Below are 24948 nucleotides of genomic sequence, written 5' to 3' on the forward strand. Positions count from 1 at the left end.
CAAACAGAGCCACCACACCGAGCATGTGGATGTGTTGTGTGTGTGTTATCTGTCCTGCAAAATAGGATGAAGTTAATGTTTCCCTCAACATTAGTCCTAATAGAAAACTTGGTAATCAGCAGAGAGGGAAAGAAAGAGACGGGCACAATCCCACACGGACAACAGTGGTGCAGGAAAAGTAAATACACCATAATGAGGGAAGTGCAGTGTTTCCACTGCAAGCAACAACTGGGAGCAGTAGGAGCACACTGTGCCATTCACTGACTCCCTGTTTGATTACCAGCTGCCTAACGAATACAACAAATATTTGTGTTATTGGTGCTTTCAGGATTGATTTGTATTATTAATTGCAAACCATGATGCAAGCTTCCACTTACCCTGGCCACATTCACATAGTCGTCGTCTGATAGAGTGTCCAGCATCTCCACTACCGAGGTTTTCATCAGTTTCAGAGTGAGTCCGCTGACACTTCCACTCCTGCAGAAAAGATGCAATGAAGCACTTAGAAACTCAGTTATACTAGACAAGCCCTAATCCTGCTGTGTCTATTTTTCTAACTTGTGAAGGACCGGTTTAACTGTTTCGTCCTCCCACTAGACCTTTCATGTTTAGGCACGCATTCAAAAGCAAATCTGTATGTTTTAGATGGTGATGCAGTACAATGGCAAGTGGACTACAATTAAGGTGAGAAAATGAGCAGCGTTCGCCCTCCTCTAACTTTAGGTTTCCTCAGACCAACAGGTGGCACTAGAGCCCTTTGAGGAGACAGCCACTCCCACTAGGGGGAAATGTTAAAAGAGGAGGCAGTGAGAGAGACTGAGGAGTAAGGTACTCACACATCCACAATGATGACCATGTCCTTTGGAGACGATGCACCTTGGATATACCTGTACAAAGACACACAAGAATGGACTTTAATTTGTTCCCATAATCTTTGAGAATTGCATTAAAGAAAGGATCCAAAGTCATAATGAGCTGAGCCATGATAATATGGAATGACCATGGCTGAGCCCACTTAAGCTACAGAATACTGAAAAGGCTTATGTGCTTAGAAGAGTTAATAAGTTGTGTTATATACTTCAGTGTTGGCTACAGCTACTGTCGGCTGACTTCAACAGAGATACTCCTCTTTACTGAATAACAATGCCTACTTTAAATAATTACTGCATAAGCCAAAGCAACTGCTAATTTATGGTCTAAGTATATAATAACACATTCACTAAAAGTGGCCTGCACTGAGCTGTGCAACCTCCGAAGCACACAAGCCATTACTGTAAAGCCTAGTACTGAGTCTAAAAGCAGCAAAACCTAACATCTTGTGTCTAAACAGATTCATACAATTGTTCATCAGTACCAATTACCCAATTACCATTTTTAGAAGGGCTGAGATTTTTGTGTTCACCCAGGTTTTTAATCCATTTCAGATACTACCATTTTGCTAAATATTTATTTTAGATCCTGCTTAAATTAGATAGTTTCTTCTTTCTTTAAAAAATTTGATATATCAGTTACAGGCCACAATATGCTGCGCCAGGGACCTGTTGATGTTGTTGGAATTTCTTCATTTCAGGTGAAGTTTAATTAAAATCATTGCTTAACCCTTCAAAAGTTCGGTTTTCTTTAAAAACCTGTCAAAAGGTTGAGACAAATCAAATGACACTTCATTGTAGTGAAGTAATCTACCTTACACTGCTTTACTTGATTGTTTAGGATACTAATAATTATGTCAAGAAAAAGATTCTTGACAAAAAAAACTTAAATAAATAATTTTTTTTGCAGTCACGGTATGGTGACTCATACAGTGTAATATGCTTTATATTTAATCACTTGAAATTTATATAAACTTGTCAAGGAGCAGCCTTAGTGGTGTTGACCTGTGCTGTGGAGAGCCTGTGCTGTCAGTAAAATAAGATAGCTGATGTTCTGCTCTTGTGATGACTCATCAGTTTGACGTCAAACACATTATTTACTCGGCGGTCCCTTTGTTAGGGGGAGGCACAAGCTGTTTAAAACCATAATGCTTCTGCTGCAATGCAACTCCTAAAATAGGGCTGTTATGGGTGTGTGTCAGCCACAGCACAGCATAGGCCCATAAGGCAGAGATGGAACTGGACAAGCAAGGCCAGACAACTTGTGTCCTGGAAGAGAAACATATATAACATCTGTCCACGGTTGATAGAGGATGACATACAGAGGGAAATCAAAAATTCCCTCATTCTGTTCCAGTGGCAATTAAATTCACATTTACCCCTGATACAAAGAGAGCTGAGATTGATGGTCATTGTAGGTTTTTTATGGCACACTGGGAGGGAGGTGGGGGGGAGGAGGGGGGGGGTTTAAAATGGGAGTACTAGTTTGACATTCTGAAGAGTGAGCAGGCAAGCAGTTAGCAGCCGTCTTAGGCAGAGGCAGAGTAATCATCAGGGGTCTCTTTCTGCTGATTATCAGCCGTTCCGCTGAGTGTGGAGAGAAGCCAGCTGCCTGTGGGCCAGAGAGGCTCTTTTCTTATGCTCGGCCAAGCTGATATGGAGGTAGAGCAACAAAGCCCTGGTAGGCTTTGCCCCTGCTCCCACAAATCTCACTGCTCCCACTCACTGGCAGGAGCCACTCCAACCTGCAGCATGACCCCCGACCCGTGTTGAAGTGACGTCCCTCAGCACCCTGCCTGGGCTGCTCAAATCCGTTTTTTCAGACACAACCTGGGCCCAACTCTGCTGAAAAGCTGCCTGAAACCCCCCAGATGGAACAGAGACTCGGCACCAGTACTGCCTACCAAGAGGTTGATTAACTGAGCATGCCCAGAGTGAACATGGGCATAATGTATGTGTGTGTGTGTGTGTGTGTGTGTGTGTGTGTGTGTGTGTGTGTGTGTGTGTGTGAGAGAGAGAGGGGAGGGGGTGGGTGGGGCAAGGAAGAATCCAATTATTTTCAATAATAAAGAATGCCACATCAAAGGTAGAACTTCTGCAGCTCTCCACAACTGTGTGGCGTATGAAATCAGGTCTGGAACCATGAGGCATATGGGCATGCATGACTTTTATCAATTTAATTACTGAAATCTTAATTTGAGGGAGTGAGAGGGAGGGGGGTGGCGGCTTCTTTCTTTAGAGCGAATGGGGTTTGTGAAAGCGATCGTCGGTGCAGGATGGAAACTCGGTCAAAATGTGGCCCACGTCTACTCTCCCTCAGGCTCATGGACGAAGACAAACCTTCTGGAGATTGAAGGAGGGTCATTTGGTGACAGCTGATACCTGCAGACCAACTGCAGGATTTCATTAACTTCTCTGGTCAGTCTATTTTTCATAGAGGAAAACAGTCCTTTAATGAGACTTCCAAGTTATTTTGAAGGAGCTAAATGTTAATTATAAGGAAATGCAGACTTATACTACTAGTAGCCATTACAGGTCATCTTCCGCAGTCACAATGCAAAGTCTCACAATGGATAACAGTGCTAGCTGTGGCCCTAAAATCTGCTGAGAAAATATCACTTTCAAGCAGATCATTTCTCTCTAACTGTGAAAGAGGCAGCATTGATCAGCAGTAATGGGGTTTAGGAGGAATGTGTGAGCAGTGATGGAGTAGAGAGGAGTAACCCATGAGCCAGGATAGCGTCACTCAACACTGAAGCTAGAGTGCTGCCATGGCTGATTTTCCCCACAGATTGTCTTGGTGTATCAGCACCGCTCTCTTTCTCTCCCTTTCCATTGCCTGAAGTACAATTGAATTTGCTCTGAGCAGAGAACATCAGGATCAGAGAGAGTGGGATGGAGTCAAGGATTTTCGGTCTCCATACTGATATGCGGTTCTACGGTTCGGACAGATAAAAATCATGAATTGACACCGGTATCAGTGTAAAATTCTCCACATTTTGACTCATGGATCCAGATGTGTTGTTTCTGCATGGATTCCAGTCAGTAATTACCTCTCAGCTTCAACCCACTGATGCCATTCTTTCCCTGTCATTACCCAGTCTTCTGTGTGCCAAGGCCAGGTGACAAGCAGATGGGCCTGGCTGGTGCTGAACTGAGCCTTGTCGCCCATTCTGTTGCACCACGACACAACCATCACCACCTCTCTGCCCGTTCACTCAAAGTTATGGTTGGTATCTAACCACTGGTGTTGAATTATAACTATTAATGTCACTTTATTCCACATATTACTTTTGTATTTACATATGACAAGATGTAATTTCATTTTACTCTGTGGGCAGCTCATTACTGAAGATAAACTAATGTAAAAGCATGTGAGTCACACAGTACGTGATTTAATTCAACCTGTTCATATCTGTCCATCATGTACAGGTATTCAAGTGAAACATTGCATCTCAAATACAACTACAATAGTGGCTACTTTGTTGGCCATGCGAGTGCAACTGCCTGTCAGTTAATAACTAGCCAGTTTCAAGGTCCAACTACAGGAACAATACAAATAAAGCACACATACAAACAAAAATTAGGTTACTTAGTCCTTATAAGTACATAAAGTATATTAGATATGATACAGTAAAGCCTGGAAGCCTCTAAGAACACAAAAAGTGACCATGTTTCTGAATATTATAGAGACTGTGACATGCAATGCTGGAATAACATTTCTTTTATTTTTAACTGACACTGTACGGCTTGTTTTTCTGTAAAATATACATTTAAATGTACCATTCCCAGAGTGACCTTATATCATGTACAGCTTACGGTCTTGTAATTTTTTGTTACAAACCTATAATTCACTGTGGCATTATTCATTAAAGTCAGTTATTAGGCAAAAATGTTAAACATTACTGTTATAAAGTTGTAAGTTAATCTTTTTTTGGGGTTTTGGACTGTTGGTTGGACAAAACAATCAATATGTAAGACATCACCTTGAGCTCTGAGAGCTTGTGAATACATTTTACAGATAAATTGATAAGGGAAATAATAATTGAGCAAAGTATAGAGGTTTGCAATATATCACCCACTGTAACAGAAGGCATTTCAGCTAATTGCATACGTAACTGCTAAACTAAGGATAAGTGACCAATGCTTTTTTTCATTTTATTATATATTATCAAGCTAATAAATTGAAAAAACCGGTCTGGTCACAGCAGCAGTAGTGACTTGTATGCCCATAAAGAAATACCAGAAAGCCATAACGTACATCATGTATGTCATGATGTAAACGTGTTCATACCATCACAATATGTGCAATCAAGATAAAGCCTGACTTGTGTGTGTGGTAGACATGTGCTCTTTACACTGAGGTGGAACGAGGAATCGCTCTAAGCAGCAACCTTCACAGCCCCCCCCCCCCTTACAACACACCGCCCTGCGTCATCAATCTAAAAGAAATGCATTATACAAGCAATAAACACAATGGCATATTCTGTGTTGTGGTGATTGTATTTTTTGCTCCTTTTGCAACAGTCTGGTAAAGGAGTCTCATTGGAATTCATGAAATAGTTTTATCATGGTGCAGCGCTGTAAAATCAATACATTAACTGTGCCGGGGGGCTAACTCTCTCAGGAGATTGAGTTTATGCACCCTGACCCATTCCACAAAGTGTTGAGCATTACATTTAAATTGGAGGAATTATGTACTACATACATTTCAGAAACATGCAATAGATACATGTAGCATGATCCATGGAGTGGCTCATTTTTAATGTGCTACAGTAAGTGTGCTACAGGAAAAGCTTAATGTATGTTTGGAGTGTGTATGTGTGTTTGTGTGTGTGTTAATGTTTCAATATTTTTATGTTGGGAACCATGTTTATTGTACAGGGCATACAAAAAATTAGTGGGATGTATATACAGTAGCATTTGCATTGTGTTTGCACACTTTAATGTGTAAATGTTCCTCACAGTGAGAGCTCTGATATGCATCCACCATGTACAGTAGATGTAAACAGAGTAATCGCAGAATAATGGGAGAACTGTATATAACACAGAAAGACAGCTGTGCATGTGTGCGTGTAGGTGTGTTTGTGTGCATGCTTCCATGTGTGTGTAGATTTGTGTTGTGCTGATGGGCTTATTATTTTATGGACTACTGCTCTCTTAGTGCTCCTGTGGATGTGGCAGGCGAATAAAGATTGAATTAAGATTAAAAAAAAAAAATATATATATATATATATATAGAGGAGGACAGCGCCCAGAAAGCCTGCAGGAGAAAGAGATGTTGTCTGCCATTTATTTATTCCACTTTCTGTTGATTATTGGAAGTGTTGGTACTAGGATTCACATTTCCATATTTTCGGGTTTGCCCAAAAGGAACACACAAAATGTTATGCAAAATTTTTTAACCACTTTCCTTTCTGGCAAATAAGTACAGAATATTAAATTAGTCATGCATATTGGAATACATCAGCATCAATCATTAGTAGACAAGTAATGGTCGGTTACCGTTGCTCTTTGAGATGGAATAAAAATTCTCTAGATGTGTCTCTCACATTTTGTGCTGAAACTAAAATGTCACATATTTTATTTGGACTGCTAAAGCCTTGTGTTACCTTTCAGTCTCACCAATAGCACACTGGTCATTCCTTTTGGCTCTGCTTATCCCTGAAGTAGGGTGAAGAGACTGAAAGGAGGAGATACTGGTAATGGTATTTGGGGGATTCGAGGATTGAACAGCAGTCATAATATTTACAAAGAGGTTAGATTGACTTTTTGAAGAAATCAATATGTGATATAGCCTACATGCTGTTGTGAACCTGGAAGGTAATGGGATCTTTGCAACGCTTGGCTAACAGGACTTCATGCCTGTCTCTGGTTATTTCTCTCCTTGCTCCTATGCTTTTCCCTCTCCCTCTGCCTCACTTCACCCTCTGCTTCGCTTCCCTTGATAACACGAACAGACATTATAATGGACAAATGTTAATAATTAATGTCAGAGCAATTGGAGACAATTAAGTGTGTTGACTGGACCATTAATTTTCCTGGGGCTGTTGATGGGGGAGCAGACAGGGAGAGAGCCCATCTGTGGAGGCATACGGCCCTATGATCTTTTTCCACAGAGTTGCACCTGGACAGCTTTGGCCAGGTCAGCCACAGCACCATCCATCCATCCCAGGAAAGCTACAGGTCTATTACGCCACAAACTGGCCGTGAATTCTGGCCCCATACTTTTACTCTTAATAGTAAATCACATCTTTGACTGGGAGACTGTTCCTGGAGTCCCGGTGTCAGTGAAAACGTTACTGAAGCATGTTCCTGCAATGGCATATGTGTCATTCCAGTTGCTAAAGTGGTATTTGTGAAGCTCCAGTAGGGGAGACCAGGGACAGTTGTAACACTTTTTGCAATTTTTATAAATACATCAAAAACCATTTACACTGGAATAACCAATTTGTTATATTATAAACTTCAATCTGTCAGCTGCTGAAACAATGCATTAACGTAGTTTTATGAAATATGTACAGGTTGCAAAATTGATTTTAATACCTGGCTCTCCACTGTTACAACCGTCCCAGTGTACAGGGACGGTTGTAACATGTCTAAAATATACATAATAAATCAATCATATACTCAAAATGGAAGACATTAGTTATCATTATTTGTCATGTTACTGTGACTATTCATTTCATGTTTTTAAGTAATGATTACCTTTTTTTCATACTACATGACAAAAAAGAGGTGAAGCTGTCAAATTATAATGCAAGAAAATGATTTAATGGGTAGAACACCTCAAAAAAGTTTAAACATGAACTCAAACATTCTCAACAACAGAGAGAGGGGGGTGGGGGGCTAAAAAGCTTGAATCATTTTACTTTTAATTTTCACATTAAAGGGAAACTATGCAGTTTTTGGTGATACTGGGACGGTTGTAACAGGGCGTTACAACCGTCCCAGTATCACCAACCATCTTTTCATCTCATGTGAGCTAGCTTGACTGCTAGTTTGACACTTGTTAGCCATTTCTATTTTTAGCTTACAAAACAGTGATTCTAAGAATACTTGTTTGAATTCATAGACATTTGTTCTTATAACAGCATCCAAAAAAGTACATCAGAAAGAAAAGTAAAGTTTTTACCTCAAAAACAACCTTTTGTTGATAATGCCGTCAGGAAGTTTCAAATGTGGCTCCCTTTTTGGCAAGAATGTAGGGAAACTAACTGAGCATGAGCACAGTGAGTCTCATCACTCTAGGTTGTTTCTGATTGGAGGAATTCAAGGTCTTACAACTGTCCCTGGTCTCCCCTATCTATCTGGCATATAATCAGCACATGTTATCTGATGTATTGTAAATAATAATTGTAATTTCCCCACTGGGGATCATTAAAACAGTATAAATTATTATAAATTATGTATCTGTGAGTTTGTGAGGGGAGACTGATGTGCTTGTACATTATTTACTGTACATTAATTTTAAGCCGTTTTTTTTTGTATGTTGTTTGCACCTGTATGTTTATTCTTGGTGTTTGTTTTGACTTGTGTGATAATTTTGTCAAAATTGTAAATACTAAAAAAGTGACATTTAAATTTTACTTTATTTTTCTGCAATGACATGTAGTGAAGGGAGCATAGATGTTTGGTACCCCAGATAATGTCGGTACTGGTAGCCTAACTTAATTTGTCTAATATCTGTGTGGGTAGGCATTAAAAATTGTTTTTAATTTCAGTTCCTTCATTAATCAGTATGATATTTCAAATCACAGAGTAACGTAGGCTACAGAGTGCTGAGGCTACAGAACTGGTCTGTCGCTGTGAATTTTGACAGTATGATCATTCGCCATTGCCACAATTTGATACATGAAAGAGAGACATTGGACGAGTACAACACCGCATGTGTCAGAGCTCTTGATGACTAGGTGTTGAAATAACATGAACGAAAAGTAACATTTAGTGGAAAGGCTACTTTCCGCATGGAGTACAACCTTGACAGCTCGATAGATGGAACCTCCCAAATGTTAAATGTTGTAAAAGTACAGAAAAATGAAAAACAATATATATACAGTGCCTTGCGAAAGTATTCGGCCCCCTTGAACGTTTCGACCTTTTGCCACATTTCAGGCCTCAAACATAAAGATATAAAACTGTAATTTTTTGTGAAGAATCAACAACAAGTGGGTCCCAATTATGAAGTGGAACGAAATTCATTGGCTATTTCAAACTTTTTTAACAAATAAAAAACTGAAAAAGTGGGCGTGCAAAATTATTCAGCCCCTTTACTTTCAGTGCAGCAAACTCTCTCCAGAAGTTCAGTGATGATCTCTGAATGATCCAATGTTGACCTAAATGACTAATGATGATAAATAGAATCCACCTGTGTGTAATCAAGTCTCCGTATAAATGCACCTGCTCTGTGATAGTCTCAGAGGTCCGTTTAAAGCGCAGGGAGCATCATGAAGAACAAGGAACACACCAGGCAGGTCCGAGATACTGTTGTGGAGAAGTTTAAAGCTGGATTTGGATACAAAAAGATTTCCCAAGCTTTAAACATCCCAAGGAGCACTGTGCAAGCGATAATATTGAAATGGAAGGAGTATCAGACCACTACAAATCTACGAAGACCCGGCCGTCCCTCTAAACTTTCAGCTCATACAATGAGAAGACTGATCAGAGATGCAGCCAAGAGGCCCATGATCACTCTGGATGAACTGCAGAGATCTACAGCTGAGGTGGGAGACTCTGTCCATAGGACAACAATCAGTCGTATACTGCACAAATCTGGCCTTTATGGAAGAGTGGCAAGAAGAAAGCCATTTCTTAAAGATATCCATAAAAAGTGTCGTTTAAAGTTTGCCAAAAGCCACCTGGGAGACACACCAAACATGTGGAAGAAGGTGCTGTGGTCAGATGAAACCAAAATCGAACTTTTTGGCAACAATGCAAAACGTTATGTTTTGGCGTAAAAGCAACACAGCTCATCACCCTGAACACACCATCCCCACTGTCAAACATGGTGGTGGCAGCATCATGGTTTGGGCCTGCTTTTCTTCAGCAGGGACAGGGAAGATGGTTAAAATTGATGGGAAGATGGATGGAGCCAAATACAGGACCATTCTGGAAGAAAACCTGATGGAGTCTGCAAAAGACCTGAGACGGGACCGGAGATTTGTCTTCCAACAAGACAATGATCCAAAACATAAAGCAAAATCTACAATGGAATGGTTCACAAATAAACATATCCAGGTGTTAGAATGGCCAAGTCAAAGTCCAGACCTGAATCCAATCGAGAATCTGTGGAAAGAACTGAAAACTGCTGTTCACAAACGCTCTCCATCCAACCTCACTGAGCTCGAGCTGTTTTGCAAGGAGGAATGGGCAAAAATGTCAGTCTCTCGATGTGCAAAACTGATAGAGACATACCCCAAGCGACTTACAGCTGTAATCGCAGCAAAAGGTGGCGCTACAAAGTATTAACTTAAGGGGGCTGAATAATTTTGCACGCCCAATATTTCAGTTTTTTATTTGTTTAAAAGGTTTGAAATATCCAATAAATTTCGTTCCACTTCATGATTGTGTCCCACTTGTTGTTGATTCTTCACAAAAAATTACAGTTTTATATCTTGATGTTTGAGGCCTGAAATGTGGCAAAAGGTCGAAAAGTTCAAGGGGGCCGAATACATTCGCAAGGCACTGTGTATATATATATATATATATATATATATATATATATATATGCTGTGCAACTAACATTTTGCAGACCACAACTCTGGTCTACTTGTGCTACTGTTACACTAAGGTTTAGCATTTACCATTATGCTGTAATTGTCACTTGTGGCCACAGTGGCCTTGAGTCTTGTATCAACATCCAGAAGCTATTCAACATGACATGCTTCAGTCACGCTCCCAACAAGTTGACAGTGCGTCTCCTAAGCAAAGCCTCAGATCACTCAACTGTTGCCATGAGAAACACCCATCCAGACGCTTGAAGCATAGACGCTGTTTCATAATGCAAAAAACGTTTTATCCTTTTTGAAATGATAAAATATACACAATAGCTGAAGTATACGTACACAAAAAAGTAAGGAGAATTCAACCTGACTTTAACCTGAGCATTTGCACACGTTGTACGGCTTCTAAGAAAACCACAACTCATGCTCAACGCTTGCATGACCATCCGCACCACTTGCGTAGATGCTCATGTTGTTGGTTGAGTTTCTGTCCTCGTGACGGATGCTGCTATCTCCTGTACTGCTGTCACATGATCACACATGACAGAGTTACCTAACCCCTGTGAGAGTGTGTGATTGGCTGACCTTGCCACAGAGTGTCAGTCAGGGAGACAGCATGTTAGACTATAATCACACAAGTCTGACCTGACATATCATGACACTCCCTGCCACGGCCCCGCTTCTCAGTGCAGCTGGGCACAAGTTGCTAAGCAACGGGCCACGGTAATGTCGAAGGCTCCGACGTGAAATAAAGCTCGACAAGAGTGACAAACATGGAAGACCAGGGGGGGAGACAAGGTGTTCTTGCAAAAATACACCTCTTCCTCTGTCTAGCCTTGTCACACACACTGCTGCCGCTCAGCAGTGCCCCTCATCTTTCTCTTTCCTTCTTCCTTTCTGTCTCCGGGAGGAGTCCCCCAGTCAAAACATGTGTAAGAGAATTAAACTCGGGTGTACTTCGTTTGTAGCACTGACAGATCAGAGACAGGGTCCTTGTTTTAACTTATCCTGTTACATAGCGCCATGTGTTTTCCAGCATTTTTCATGTTTACACTGTTGGCTACTGTGACAGTGGAGCACTAGGGAGACTTATGGTGTTAACTTAATTAAAACTGTCAGGGAACACCTTGCTAGTCTGATGATTGTAGATACATTGAGGTAATAGGCCATCACTTTTATTTATTTTTTGGTAAAAGGCAGAAATGTCACACCAAAGAGAACCTGCTATCACCTCAAAACCTGATTGACGGATTCAATTCTTCAGTCATATCTGAATATATCTGCATTTTTTAGTACATGGTTAACATATTAATGAGTCTTCTGATAGTTGTTCTCCTTTTATCCAACAAGGGATACAACAGTACAACCACAACTTTGTACAGTAAGGAGGTTGTAAACTGTGATTACAATTGATTTCAATCTTTGTTTTGATGTTGTTGTTTGAATGGTTCTTTTTAACAGTTGTGCTATGGAATATAGTTGTAGGTTGTTTTTATCTATGGTTTTATTTTATATGTATATATGTTGTTATGTTTTGGTAAACAGTGCTGGTTGATTAGGATGGGCGCACTGTAATTTCAATGTTATTATGGATGAATAAATTGAACCTTGACTGAGCCTTTAAATTGCAGCGACTGAAATTACATTTAATTTACTTCTAAAGATGAACGGATTCATTCTCTTTCAGACATGGCTACATTTAAAGATGTCACAATTATGTATTTTGAATCATCAGAACAGGCTTCTTTTGCTTGTCTTTTTTATTTGTTTGATCTGAGCTTGTTGACTTCATCCGACAGCCTGGGCTGACCTCAAACAAACACTCAGGTTGAGCTGGATCCAGACAGAGATGGAAAAGGGGGTCAGGTCTAATCAACATTGCTGTCATGATTATGTCCAGTTCACTCCAACCTGTAACCAGGCAACAGGCAGGGCTGCCACAAAGCCGATGTGACATTGGCAGGTAGATTGAACGTGGAAGGGTGGACAGAAAGCTTGGGCGGGTGGGTGAAGGGGCTATTTGGCTGAATGCAGCCTAGTTCTGTCCAGCCCATCACACTCGCCCGCCCCAGCACTCTGTGCTGTGATCAGCTGTTGCACAGAGAACCACAGGCAAAGGTGGGCACTTTAAACAAAAAACATTAGCCTCTATCTTGCTTTGTCCTTGTAACAAAAGACAGTGCATCAACATTATCTCTTACTGAGAGAAATACGGGCCGGGAAAACGCTTTGATCTCATTCCACTAAACAATATCCTTTATTTAGCTCCAGGCTTTACAGGAGCCAGAGATAAACCACTGTATAGCAATCCTAATGTAAGACTGCATTTAAGAGTTAAGAGGTTGTTGTTTTTTTTGCATGTGTCTACATTAACAAAAGCCCTATAACGTGCAAATATTCCTTAAGCAGCCAGTTCTGTAAAACACATTTAAAAAGGGCTACTTGTTTTAAATAAAGGCATTGTAGGAAGCATTTTTTAAATTGATACATTGATGCATACATTATGTTACTGTTGTAGAGATTATTTTAGAGTAGTGCAGTGAAGAAAGTACATGTAATTATTGAAAATAGTTGTATGTAAGTATGTAGGTCTCGCTTTGCCAGACCCTCCTCCAAAGCACGCTGGAGGAGGGTCTGGCTACTCCACATAGCATTTGGGGAGGGAGGAAAACATGCTCTGGTTTATTGGCATTTCTTTAAACCAATCACAATCGTCTTGGGCGGTGCTAAGCACCGGAGAAAAGCAGTGGTGTAGCTGCAAAATAGGCTCGGAAGGAACTTGTTTTGGTGGAACATGTGTACGTTAAAAAGTATTTTTAGTTGTGCAACTGAAAACTCAGATTGGACAGATAGTCTAGCTAGCTGTCTAGATTTACCCTGCAGAGAAAAGGTTAACCATAATCCTCATAAATCGACCAGAGTTTAAAATTCCAACACAAAGGAAGCCTAAGGCAACGGATATCCGACCTAAAAAAGTGAAATCCGGTGGATTTTTGGGCGGCAATGGAGCAATCCCGGAAGTGGAACATCAAGGATATAGACTAGTAAGTATGTTACTCCTTTTTATTCCAGAACTGAGCAAAGAATTAAGAAGATTATGAAAAACCTAAAATTATAACAAAAATCACATGCAGTGGCAAAGTGTACGGATACCTCTATTATAACACATACATGAAAATCTAATGTGCTTACAGCATGTGTGTGTGTGAGGACTCAGATCACAACAGTTTTACAATTTTAAGACAGCATGAGAGTGCTGCTGCTGACAGCACAGATGTTGCATTGACAAGTTAAATGTCTGCAATTTTACTCTGCTTTTGCTGTTTGTATTGGTTAGAAGCTATCTCCTTTACTCTCAACACTCAGCTGGACTCACCTGGTGCCGAAAGACTCACACCTTCCAACACTGGGGTAATTAAGCTCAAATTGAGAGTATATTCTTATACATATGCTAAATTTCTATACAAATTTTACCACATCTAGAGATGATTTAGTCATTCTGAGTAAAATGTGTTTATAATGTACTTCTTTACTATTGTACTTCTTTCTGTTGATGCTACTATGTAAACTTAAAATGAATGTGTGAAGTCAAAATCAGTGAGTAAACAGCTCTTCTTCTATATTTTACAAAAGCTGGCCTGAGTGATTATTATTCAGAAGTACAGTACATTATTACCATTCTTTCTATCTCCATCAATACCCATGAAGAGTCCAGATGTGCCGATTTAGGAAATAAATACCTCTGAAAACTTCAATGTTAAAAAGTGTTGAGGATAATGTATGTTTTTTTTCTAAGGTATTCTTCCTAAAATAATAATAATAATAATACATTTTATTTAAAGGCGCCTTTCATGGCACTCAAGGACGCCTTAAAATGGCCAATAGGCTAGCCTTGAAATCTAGACGCACCCTAGTGGCAGCAAATGTAATTGATGTGGGTCTGGCTTGTCAAGCTACCAATAGGCAGTAATAGTGGAAGAAAAGAAATAAAATCGCACTGAACCAGGTCCTGATAAATATGGCACTTACCAAGGTCTTCTGCGTACGTCATACAGGTCAATCTTGTTGGGTGCCCTCCATGGAGTGGCTGGAGAGAGAAGAAAATACGTTATATGCTGTACAGTGTAGGATATTTTATATCAGATTAGATCAAAGTAATCATAATTTCATTCTGTCTATCCAGTTATCAGTACAGCCATCTGATAAGAGATTGCCAATGTTCTGGGGCTGAGGAGCCCTAGGGTCAATTTAGACTTTATCTTGCTGTGAGTTATATGGCAGACTGTTGACTCAGTACCCTGTGGCCTACCTGGGTAGTATCGAGTCACTCCTGTGGCACTGCCAAACACCTGCCAGCGCAGAGAGCTGTCCTCCTTACGGTTTTCAATAAAGACCCTCTCCAGCGCCTGGGTCCAGTTTAACTCATTTAGGATGACTGGGGCTGTAGGAACACACACACCGATAAATACACACAATCAGACTCACAAAGGTGAATTGGCAAATGGCAAAGGCTCATCGTTTTCTGTTGGATCCGTTAAGACAGAAAAAAAGGAGACGATAAAGTTTAAACACATTTTCACCCAGATTTTAATGCCCCCATGCAGCCAAACTTTTTGTGATTTCTGTTGCAAGAGGACACTATAAACCCCAGTTTTCAGAAGAAAGAAAACAAGAATGTAAATGATTTCTTATTATGTGCCATAGTCCTTAAAAGTAAGTCTAAAAAGGCAATAAATGCTTAAACTACAGGCTCTGAAAATAGTTTATAATCCGATTTAAACCCAGTTGTATATTATTGATTTTTTCACACCTGTTTTTCCAATATTCAAAATAAACAAATACATTTCCTTGATTTTTAAATAACAAATGAAAACAATGAGCCCCAAATAGTGTAACCAGTGCAAAGTGCAAAACATCAGGTTTTCTCTGTTAGTAGCCCAAAGGTCAACTCTCCTTGCTGAACAACCTTATCCGTGCCAGCAGCAGTAAGCTGAGTACATAAAAATGGATGTATGCAGGCAGCTCGGACGGTGGTGGCCGGGCATCAGTTTAATCTGGGTGATCTCTGAGGAGTGCAGGAGGAGGAATCTGAGACGGCCTTGGAGGAGGTCATATGTCACTCGCAGCATGTGGAGGCAGAAGCCACTTTGGAATTTTTGATGGCAAAGAAAAAAAATATTTCTGCAAATGTCCATGAATGTGTGTTTGTGTTAAGAGGATTTGTGGGCGCGTGATGATGAAAGAGAAAAAGCTTGCGCATGTGCGGCTTAACGCATCAACGTGTGTGTTTTGAGTTAAACCGTGAGGGCACAGATATATCTCATAGGTCAGATGTACTCTGGGAAATTGATTTATGCTTGTGGAGAGAAGTATTCATCATCTAGTCAACAAGAAGTGGAATAACACTACGACCATGTCAACAATGTCGTGTGTCTTGTTTCCTCTCTAACTCAGAATCGTATTTACACTGTCCTTTTTCCTTTCACTCTTTGATCCAAATGATCTTTTTCTATGTCTAACAATGTGCATACACACACGCGTGCGCGCACACACACACACACACACACACACACGCACTCACACACACACACACACACACACACACACACACACACACACACACACACACACACACACACACACACACACACACACACACACACACACACCAAACATGCTTTCAGTCTGTGTTTAAGCTGAGCTAAGCTGAAGTCAGAAAATGGGGAGTGCAATCAGAGGTTTAATAGCCACCTGATTAAAGAGGAAAAAAGACAAGGTACTGAGCTGAGGAGAACTTCACTCACTTCTCTAAATTTAATTACTCAGCCAACCAAAACTAGACAAGCCTCTGAACCGACAAGTCCAGCTTTGCTAAACCCCTGGTTTGAATTTCACACAAATAAACGATCATTATCCTCTTGTCAAACTCCCCAAAAGTTCCATTACTCTTTAGCATCCTGTAAAACAAATGCACACAAACAAACACACGCTTGTACACTCACTACCGCAGCACTAAGGAGTGTCTGGAGGATAGTACTATATGAAAGCCAAATTGCTGCCATCACCAAGGGGAGCTCCTCAACATGTTTTTCTCAAAATTCATAGACGCAAAAGGAAGAATGAAGAAGGAGAGAGGCAGCCCTACAGATGGGGATAAACATAAAAACCCTGAGAGAGGGGGGAGGACGATTGATGGAAAGCAACACAGAAATTAACACGAATGAGTGGCTGCTTTCACAGACTGAAAAGACAATTTCTTGCTCATGAGAGAAGGAGAGAGAACACAACATAAAATTAATTTTAAACTCCTAAATTGAAAATGGCAGAATCAAAGACTTAGAGGTCAAAGAATTGATAATTTGAAGTGTTTTCACATTATGTAACAAATGACAGATCAGATTTGTCCTTTGCTTTGTATGTGAACAACTTAGCCGGTGAAAAGTTGTTAATCACGGTTTTATAGTTGGAGTTGTGAGAACAGCTGAGGCTGCAACGTCATTGTAAAACATCGCTTTTGATTTATTGAAAAACAATAAGTTCCATCTTATTAATCAAATTCTTGGTCAGCTATTTGTTGTGTGGTTATTTGAGGACTAATTCCTGAAGAATGTGTACCAGTGACATTTCTGCTGCAAACTTAATTGCGTTTTTTCCAGAATCAGAAAGTGAAACAGCTTTATGTTCTATTTCTCATAACACAGAGTTTACATTTGCCAAAAGTCCAGATGGCCTGAAGATCTAAAAAGAGACTTTCAGTATCTCTGCAATTTTGACTGTGAATGATCAAACTTGCCGCAGTCGCTCCCATGACTCTATGATTCATTTCAGCAAGACCAGTGGCTATATTTTACGGATGTTTGTGTGTGGAGATTATCATGGGACCAAACCATTTCAATTTCATCAAGGCCGTGCAATACTCTGTGGTCAAAAAGCCATCTGATTAATGTGTAAAAAGTATTATCCTTTAAGCATGGGCTATCACAGCAGGTTGCTGCGGCAGCAGCCTTTGTGCAGTGAAGTCCTGGGTGCTCTTATCTGGAGAGGCACTGGGTCTGTAATGACAGCTGTCCCAGACAGGCCAAGGGCAAAAAGAACATCCTGTGTCCTCTTTTTAAAACTATCACCATCTCAGATACCTTGACTAACATCAAGGTATCAACCAAACTCTGGCTCTGCAAGGATTATCAGCTGCACTGCTGCCCATGGCTGCACACACACACAAGCAACTTTCAACCTTATTGTCCCAACTGATGGTGGAAGTGGTCTTTCAATCAAGGGTTAATAAGACAGACCAAAGTGTATGTGTGTTTATATTGCCAGCTAAAACTAAACCAGTCAGATATAGATGTGAGCCACCTCTACTGTCAGGCCAATGCTGCGCGCACACACACAAACACAAACACCCACACACACAAACACCTGCAGGTGATCTTTTCAGAAAAAAACAAAAAAAAACGGGCACATCAGAGATAAGAGAACAGAGCAAACTAATTCTCTTTGATTTATTCATTTAAGATATGCTGTGACTTCTCTGGACAGTTGATAAAAAGACAAATTTCCCCTGGGGGGGATGTATGCTCATATGGGGAGACAGGGCCTCTGAGCGCTGTGTTGGGCTCATCTTTCACGTGAAACGCGCCTCTTTCTGATATCTTTAAAAGGCAATTCATCAGCGCGCCGCTCCCCTGACATTTAGAGCACCCTTGGCTTTGCCCCTTTATGGAGCAAGACTGCACACCAAGTAGGGTAACAATTATGAGTGGGATTTATGGAGCATCTCTGCATGAGATCATTTCTCAACCCCCCCATCCTATGACCCCACCCCCCAAACCCTCACACACACATTATTCACAGTGATATACCCGAGATAAAGAGCCATCTAAACCGATATGTTCCTTATGCCCTGTATTAATACAACATCATAGAAATAGGCACACGCATTTACTGTACACACAGAGTAAAAAGGCACAGTGGCCTGTAATATATCAGAGCAAAACACAAGTGGTCTCTCATAAGACATCCATAATGGTAATGGAGCTGAAGCTATTAGCTAAGTCTGTTTGAAGAGTCATAACCATTATCACCGTCATTATCAGCATTTACATATTCTGCTTTTTAATAAACAGACTGAGACAAATACAGCCTATTTTGAATCTCAGTGAGTTAATATCCAGACAGTGTATTTTCGCAAAGTCATATCTTAAAGGGGCAGTTATTTTTCATACACCGTTCAAGTAATGCATAAAAATAAGAGGAGTTAAAATTGTTTATAATTCACTGACAATTTACAGCTCTGAGTAAAGAGAGACTCAGATTAAACCATTGGTCATTTCACTTAAAGGTTCAGTTTACCTGACCTGACCTTAGATATCTGCTTCTTTTGCTTCCAACCCAAAACAAAGGTGGATAGTATTTTGTTTGTAGTGCTCGCAGTATTGTTACAATATTTGACAGCAAAAAGAAGTTCCAGCAACAGTGCAACACGGTGGATAAATTAAGGCGCTCCATGTGAGCAGTTCTCAAACAACACTAAAAGTGAGAAAATTGTTTTGTTGCAATTTCGTGACAAAGCCACACCTTCCTGCACATTTCTTCACAAGTCTTTACAGACCAGCATCTCTGCATCTGCATGTACCACCTCCTTCTGTGTCTCTCTGTATTGCCAACCCAATTCCTTCTCCATATCCCCTCTCTCCTGTTTACTCTCTGTCTCTCCTTCTATTCTCTTCTTTTAGGGCTGCTTTGTGGCTTGGCTAAGTGTTAAAGAGCCTGAACATTAAACCTTTCATCCTGCAGAGAAAACGGCAGCAAAAAGAACTGGCAGCGGCTCACACACCCACAAAGGCAAGGTAAAACAAAGTCTAAGGCTTCCCAGAGAAAAATATGTCTTTATGTAGCCTTGGTTGGGAAAACTAATGTCCAGAAGATACTGTATAACCAAATGTGTATTATTTGCAGTGTGCTTTATAAAAGAGGTCTCCAGGAATTTCTTTGCAACTGAAACAACACACTAACTAATTATAATTCAAATCCATGTGAAGGATTCAAGCAGTTTCACTCAGGAATAGCATTTAGTGTATTTGTCAGGGAGGACCTCCGTTTTGCTAAATGGTCTCAGACTGTGAAGGGGGGGGGGGGGTGATGCAAATGGGTATTTCTCTGAGGAGGGATGATTATTCAATATACAGAATAAGAAAGAAGGGAGAGATTTCACCACACCTCCAGAGAGCCCCTCCAAATATTCTTTCTAATTAAAAGAAGAGCAGTAAATAACAAACACATGAAATGTAATTTGTGAGCCTGGTGGTGAGTGAAGTGGAGTTGTGCTGTGCTGACTGTTCTAATTAGTGTGCTGGTAAATGATAGTGCCCCTTCACTGGGCACACACTATAGGGGTGGATGGGTCAGGGGAAGAGAGAGAAAGATGGAGTCTCTAAATTCAAGAACGACAGAAATACAGCCTGCAGTGTTTATACTGTCTTTCTTCTCTTTTGGTTTAACTTTTAAAATCACATTTCCCTTATCCCCCTCTCTCTCTATAACTTTCTTTTTCCTTTTTTTTTGTTGTTGCAATTTTTCTTTTTGCTTTTTTTCCCCATACATTTAAATCTGGTTTGATGTTGAGGCGGGCTGAGTTGATCTCCAGCATGGTGAGTTGGTTGACAGGAAAGCTTCTGCGTGTGAAATGAATACAAGCTGCAATGAAATGATGTACTGTGCGTGCACACGCACACGCACATGCACACGCACACACACACACACACACACACACACACACACACACACACACAAAGATGACATTTTACATTTAGCTCAAGCTTAGATTCACAACTCATGACTTTAAGATGACAAATGTAGCATGCTCTTATAGAAATATATGGCAAAGTAAAGTGGGAACATTCACTAATTGGGGCCACAGCATATCATTTGGCATTACCTTCCTTTTGTGAACAGACCTGAGTCTGTCTAGTTGCCTTTGTCCCTAGGTGAGCTGGCTTCTCTCCAGATCCATTTTGACCAAGATGAGAGACATCAGAGGTAGTTTCACTCATATGAATTCCTGCAGATGCAAATCTTTCTCTTCTTTTAAAATCACATACGACGCTGCGTTGACTCTCTATCTGCTCTATCTGTTGCACTCAATTTTCCACTGCACATTAAATATACCCCATGCAATTTGCTCTTTACAAAAGGTAAATTGGATGAATTTTTGCTAGGAGCTTCCCAGAGGGGATCCAACCACAGACCAAGAGAGCAGTAGCAAAATGGAGGCTACTATTCAAAGGGCAGTTTGCTGCTGGTTTAGGTACTGTTCTGGATTTTTCTCTCTTGTTAAAAACTTTTTAGCCTATTGCCTAGCCTACATATTACTGCTGAGCACTCTCCAAAGCACAAATTGTTTTTTCAGATAGACATGAATAGCAACTAGATAGATAACATAGTGCAGCAATTAAGCAGGTAAAGAGCCAGATATTTCCCTCAGGAGTTGGTGGAGAGCAAAAACTACAAGGAGACCTACTATTTGACTTACATCTATTAAACACAACTCCAAAAGAATGCTAATATTGTGCTTATCTGCTGGATGTGTACATAAGCAACTCATTGCTAACAAGTTTCGCCATATCAACTTAAAAGGTGAGGATACATCAGTGTTGTGCTAACAGGTTTCTGGTTCTGCTGCTCCCAAGTAGCAAAATAAATCAGTTATTGCAGGAAGTTTTGAATTCACCAACAAGGAAAAATCATGGAAAACAATAGCTGCATAAAAAGTGGAAAATCCATCTTAAAAAATGATAGTATGCTTTAGAAAATGTTTGCAATAAGTAAAGTAAACCTAGTTTTGTAACCCCAGCAGCATGGTCCTAAAACTTAGAAAGAAGCAATCGGACACTCAAGTACAGGGAAGGGTGGTAATCATTGGTTGTTGTGCATGCATGCATGCAGTGGTAGAATGGTGGAAGTAAATTCGTTACTTTACTTAAGTACATTTTTCACGTATCTGTACTTTACTTAAGTAGAATCAATAGTGCGTACTTTTGACTTTTACTTCGTTACATTTTGCAGCAATTATCTATACTTTCTACTCCACTACATTTCTACAACGTTCCGTTCCATTTTCATTACATTTTCTGATCAGTTTTTCCCCCTGCCAAAACGTCTTCCTGACCATCACACGTTTGCAGTCCGCAGGGAAGCCTTCAGCAGCGGCTCCTGCACCGCCACGCCAAGACCCGCCCTTCAATAGCATTTATTGGCCAGGCACGTACCGCTCCCGGTACTACTGCCGCTGCTCCCGATACTCTGCTTGGTCATATGTGAAGCATCCATTCATGTAGGGTTAATTTACAACCCGTATTTATCTTAAAAACACTCCCGGTCCTCCTCAGCTGTGAAGCCACATACTTGTTGTCCAAGCCCGTGTGTTCTCGCTAGATAAATGTGTGCAGCATTCACTGTCCCGTGGGAAATAATGCAAAGTCGAGCTTCAGATTACCATGATAGATAACCAGAATTGTAAGTCAGAATGTAAACTGGGCCACAGATGGTAAACCCAATTACATTAACCTAAAACTAACTTAAAATGCCACAGCCCATACTGTTGCCTTTTTTTATATTAGAAAATAGACATTAAGAGAATAAATCGTTATGCAAGTACTTTTACTTTTAATACTTAGAGTACATTTAAAATTAGGTACTTTTTACTTTTACTTAAGTAGTGTTGTCATTGTGGTACTTCTACTTTTACTAAAGTAAATATGTCTCTGGTTATTTGTACTTTTACTTAAGTACTGAGATTCAGTACTTCCTCCACCACTGCATGCATGTGTGTGTCTGTGTTTGTGTGTGTGTGTGTGTGTGTGTGTGTGTGTGTGTGTGTGTGTGTGTGTGTGTGTGTGTGTGTGTGTGTGTGTGTGTGTGTGTAATGGCTGGGGGGGTGGGTTAATCGCTCCATGCAAAACATTTAAGCTCTGCTCTTTCATCTGCACACACAGTTAGCCAGTTCTCACCATTCATTTCTGATATCCAAGTTTGTGACTGTGCCTGACTACAATAGCAAACTGACAACATGACGTTAGGCCACCAGAAAAGGCGCCGCATGCTGCGGATTTAAACTTCAGATTCAATGAAAGGGCTTCCCACATTCACTGGTGGTTTTCTTTATTCCCTGCTGGGAACAGTGGCTGCTTATTCTCACACAAACACTAATGTAGTCACACACCACATGTACACTATACACATATAATTGCTACCTTTGTTTTTTATAAAGGAATATTTACAACCTTCTATATTTTCTATATTTTATAATGGCCAATGGCCATGCAACTGTGGATTGACCCAATCTGGATTAGTATCCTCTATCTAACGTATGAACTTGGTCCAATTACCAGCGAGATTCCCCAGACTCTACAAAATAGTTGCCAATGAATAATTTCTATATTCCCTCGCTGTTTACATCCTTATTTTTCAGTGATTATTTTAAAGATTATATTTCCAGCCCTTTCTCTGCTATTATTTAATAAATCCCTGCCTCTTCCTCACCATTTCTGTAGCATTCACTGGGAGAATAAAACCTGTTTCTCCATAGATGACACCACCCACATCAATTTATTCCTCTGTGGCTGTGTTGCGATGTCCATTCTGTAATAAGCAACGATAATTAGAGGAAAACTGTATGAATATTTGACCTAAGCTAATTAGAAAGTTTGCAGACTTGGCAGCAGGAATCAGCAGTGGGATAATGAATCATAAAATGGTTCATTACTGCGCTCAGGGAACACTCTCAATCTCAATAAACGGACATGGGGCCTAGCAGACAAATCAAACCAGGACGCATGCACCGCCTCATTTAGCTGCTGAAAGGATCACAATAAAAAAAATAAAAAAAAAAATGCTTTTTTTTTGCTCTAAATGGTTTCTATTATTAACGTGTCTCTCTCCTCTCACCCCTTTTCTTTCTATCTTTCCTTCTATCTGTGCCTCTCGCTCAGTCCATCCCCAAGGACTATCATTTTGATGTGACTGGCAATTCATGCTGCCATTTTTTTGGGAAAACAGTCAATTTATTTAGTGCATTAACAATGTGTACAATTCAAAGCAAGCTACTCCAACAACAAGCGAGCGCTAATACACAACACTTTACAGAAACTGTTGTACTTTGGACTGTGCTCAATTCTTCCTAAACTTTTTTTTTCTCTGCCTTTCCTCTGGCCTCCCCCTGAGGAACGACTGCTGAATCTACCCACTCAAACTGCTTCTCTTCTGCTAATCCTAAACCCACAGATGTATTGTAGATACAGACCTCTTCAGACCCATAGGACAACAATCCACCCACATTAGGTTCCTCCGACATTCTCTCCAAGGCACCCTGGCCTGCAGACTCCCAATGGTGGGACCAGAGCAGGATACGACATGCAGATAATAATCCCTCTTCACCATGTTGCAAAAAAAGCAAACGTAGCTCCCATGATATGAACCTAAATAATAACATAAATAAAGTTTCTGTAAGCTTAGCTAGCTTTGCACTCCTATGAAACTGCCAAACTTATGAGGGACAGTATTAAAAAAAGGGATCAAAATCAATGCAGTAGAACCAGAGACATGTCTTTTTTTATTCAGCACATTCTTCTTCCTTGTCAAAACTTGCTACATTGCCCACAATGCAACTTGGTAGTTTGGTCGGAGATTCATGTGTGTGTTATGCTAGTAGAGGCTAATGTAACCTTGAGCCGCTAGCCTCAAGCAGAGTTGAGGAGCAGGCTACAGAGGTCTGGTAAACTCCCTACTTTCTATCTCCACACCTCCAGATTTATTTCATTTCTAAACTTGTAGTCTTCAGCTCCAACCGATGAATTTACAAGACTTTGCATGTCTGGAGCCACAAAAAGCTTTATACAACTTTTACATACCTGTATGCAGTAGTTCTCCCTAAGACCTGTAAACATACTTTGATGTGTAAAATCAGTGGGGTTCCATTGCATTGCACATTCAAAAAAATAAAATTAAAGGCTGATATCTACATTTGTGCCTGGGACATTTGGTTTGGCGTCTTTAAAAATGACATTTGGGTAGCAACATGTTTTTTAACACTATTTATCAGCAATGTCTAAAACACTGCACATGTGCATAATGGAGTTGGCACAAAATCTGAAGTTGGCAATCTCTGCACAGCAGACAGCGCAATGGGAGCTAACTAAACAACATTCATAGTAAACATTTTCCACCGAAGCGAAGTGAAAAAGCTAATTCCATGCACTGTACCACTCTACTCTTCTAGTCTCCAACATGCTCAATCAAGCGGCCTTTATTCTCTGACTCATATCTTCAGACAGGAGGACTGGAGCCGGCACAAAATGGCT

General features: G+C 40.4%; 1 protein-coding gene across 3 annotated transcripts in view; it reads right to left on the bottom strand.

Annotated features, from left to right (window-relative positions):
* The window catches only part of cacna2d2a (calcium channel, voltage-dependent, alpha 2/delta subunit 2a), a 146577-nt gene that overhangs the window by 23581 nt on the left and 98048 nt on the right, over positions 1-24948 (bottom strand). For all 3 annotated transcript variants that reach the window (XM_039797271.1, XM_039797270.1, XM_039797272.1), the window contains 4 exons: positions 14901-15032; positions 14621-14678; positions 837-887; positions 378-477 (listed from right to left, as the gene is read on the bottom strand). In XM_039797271.1, the coding sequence (XP_039653205.1) occupies positions 378-477; positions 837-887; positions 14621-14678; positions 14901-15032 (341 nt within the window). The remainder of the gene's footprint in view (positions 1-377; positions 478-836; positions 888-14620; positions 14679-14900; positions 15033-24948) is intronic.

This window comes from Perca fluviatilis, chromosome 4 (genome assembly GCF_010015445.1).
Source record: "Perca fluviatilis chromosome 4, GENO_Pfluv_1.0, whole genome shotgun sequence".
Classification (NCBI taxonomy): Eukaryota; Metazoa; Chordata; class Actinopteri; order Perciformes; family Percidae; genus Perca; species Perca fluviatilis.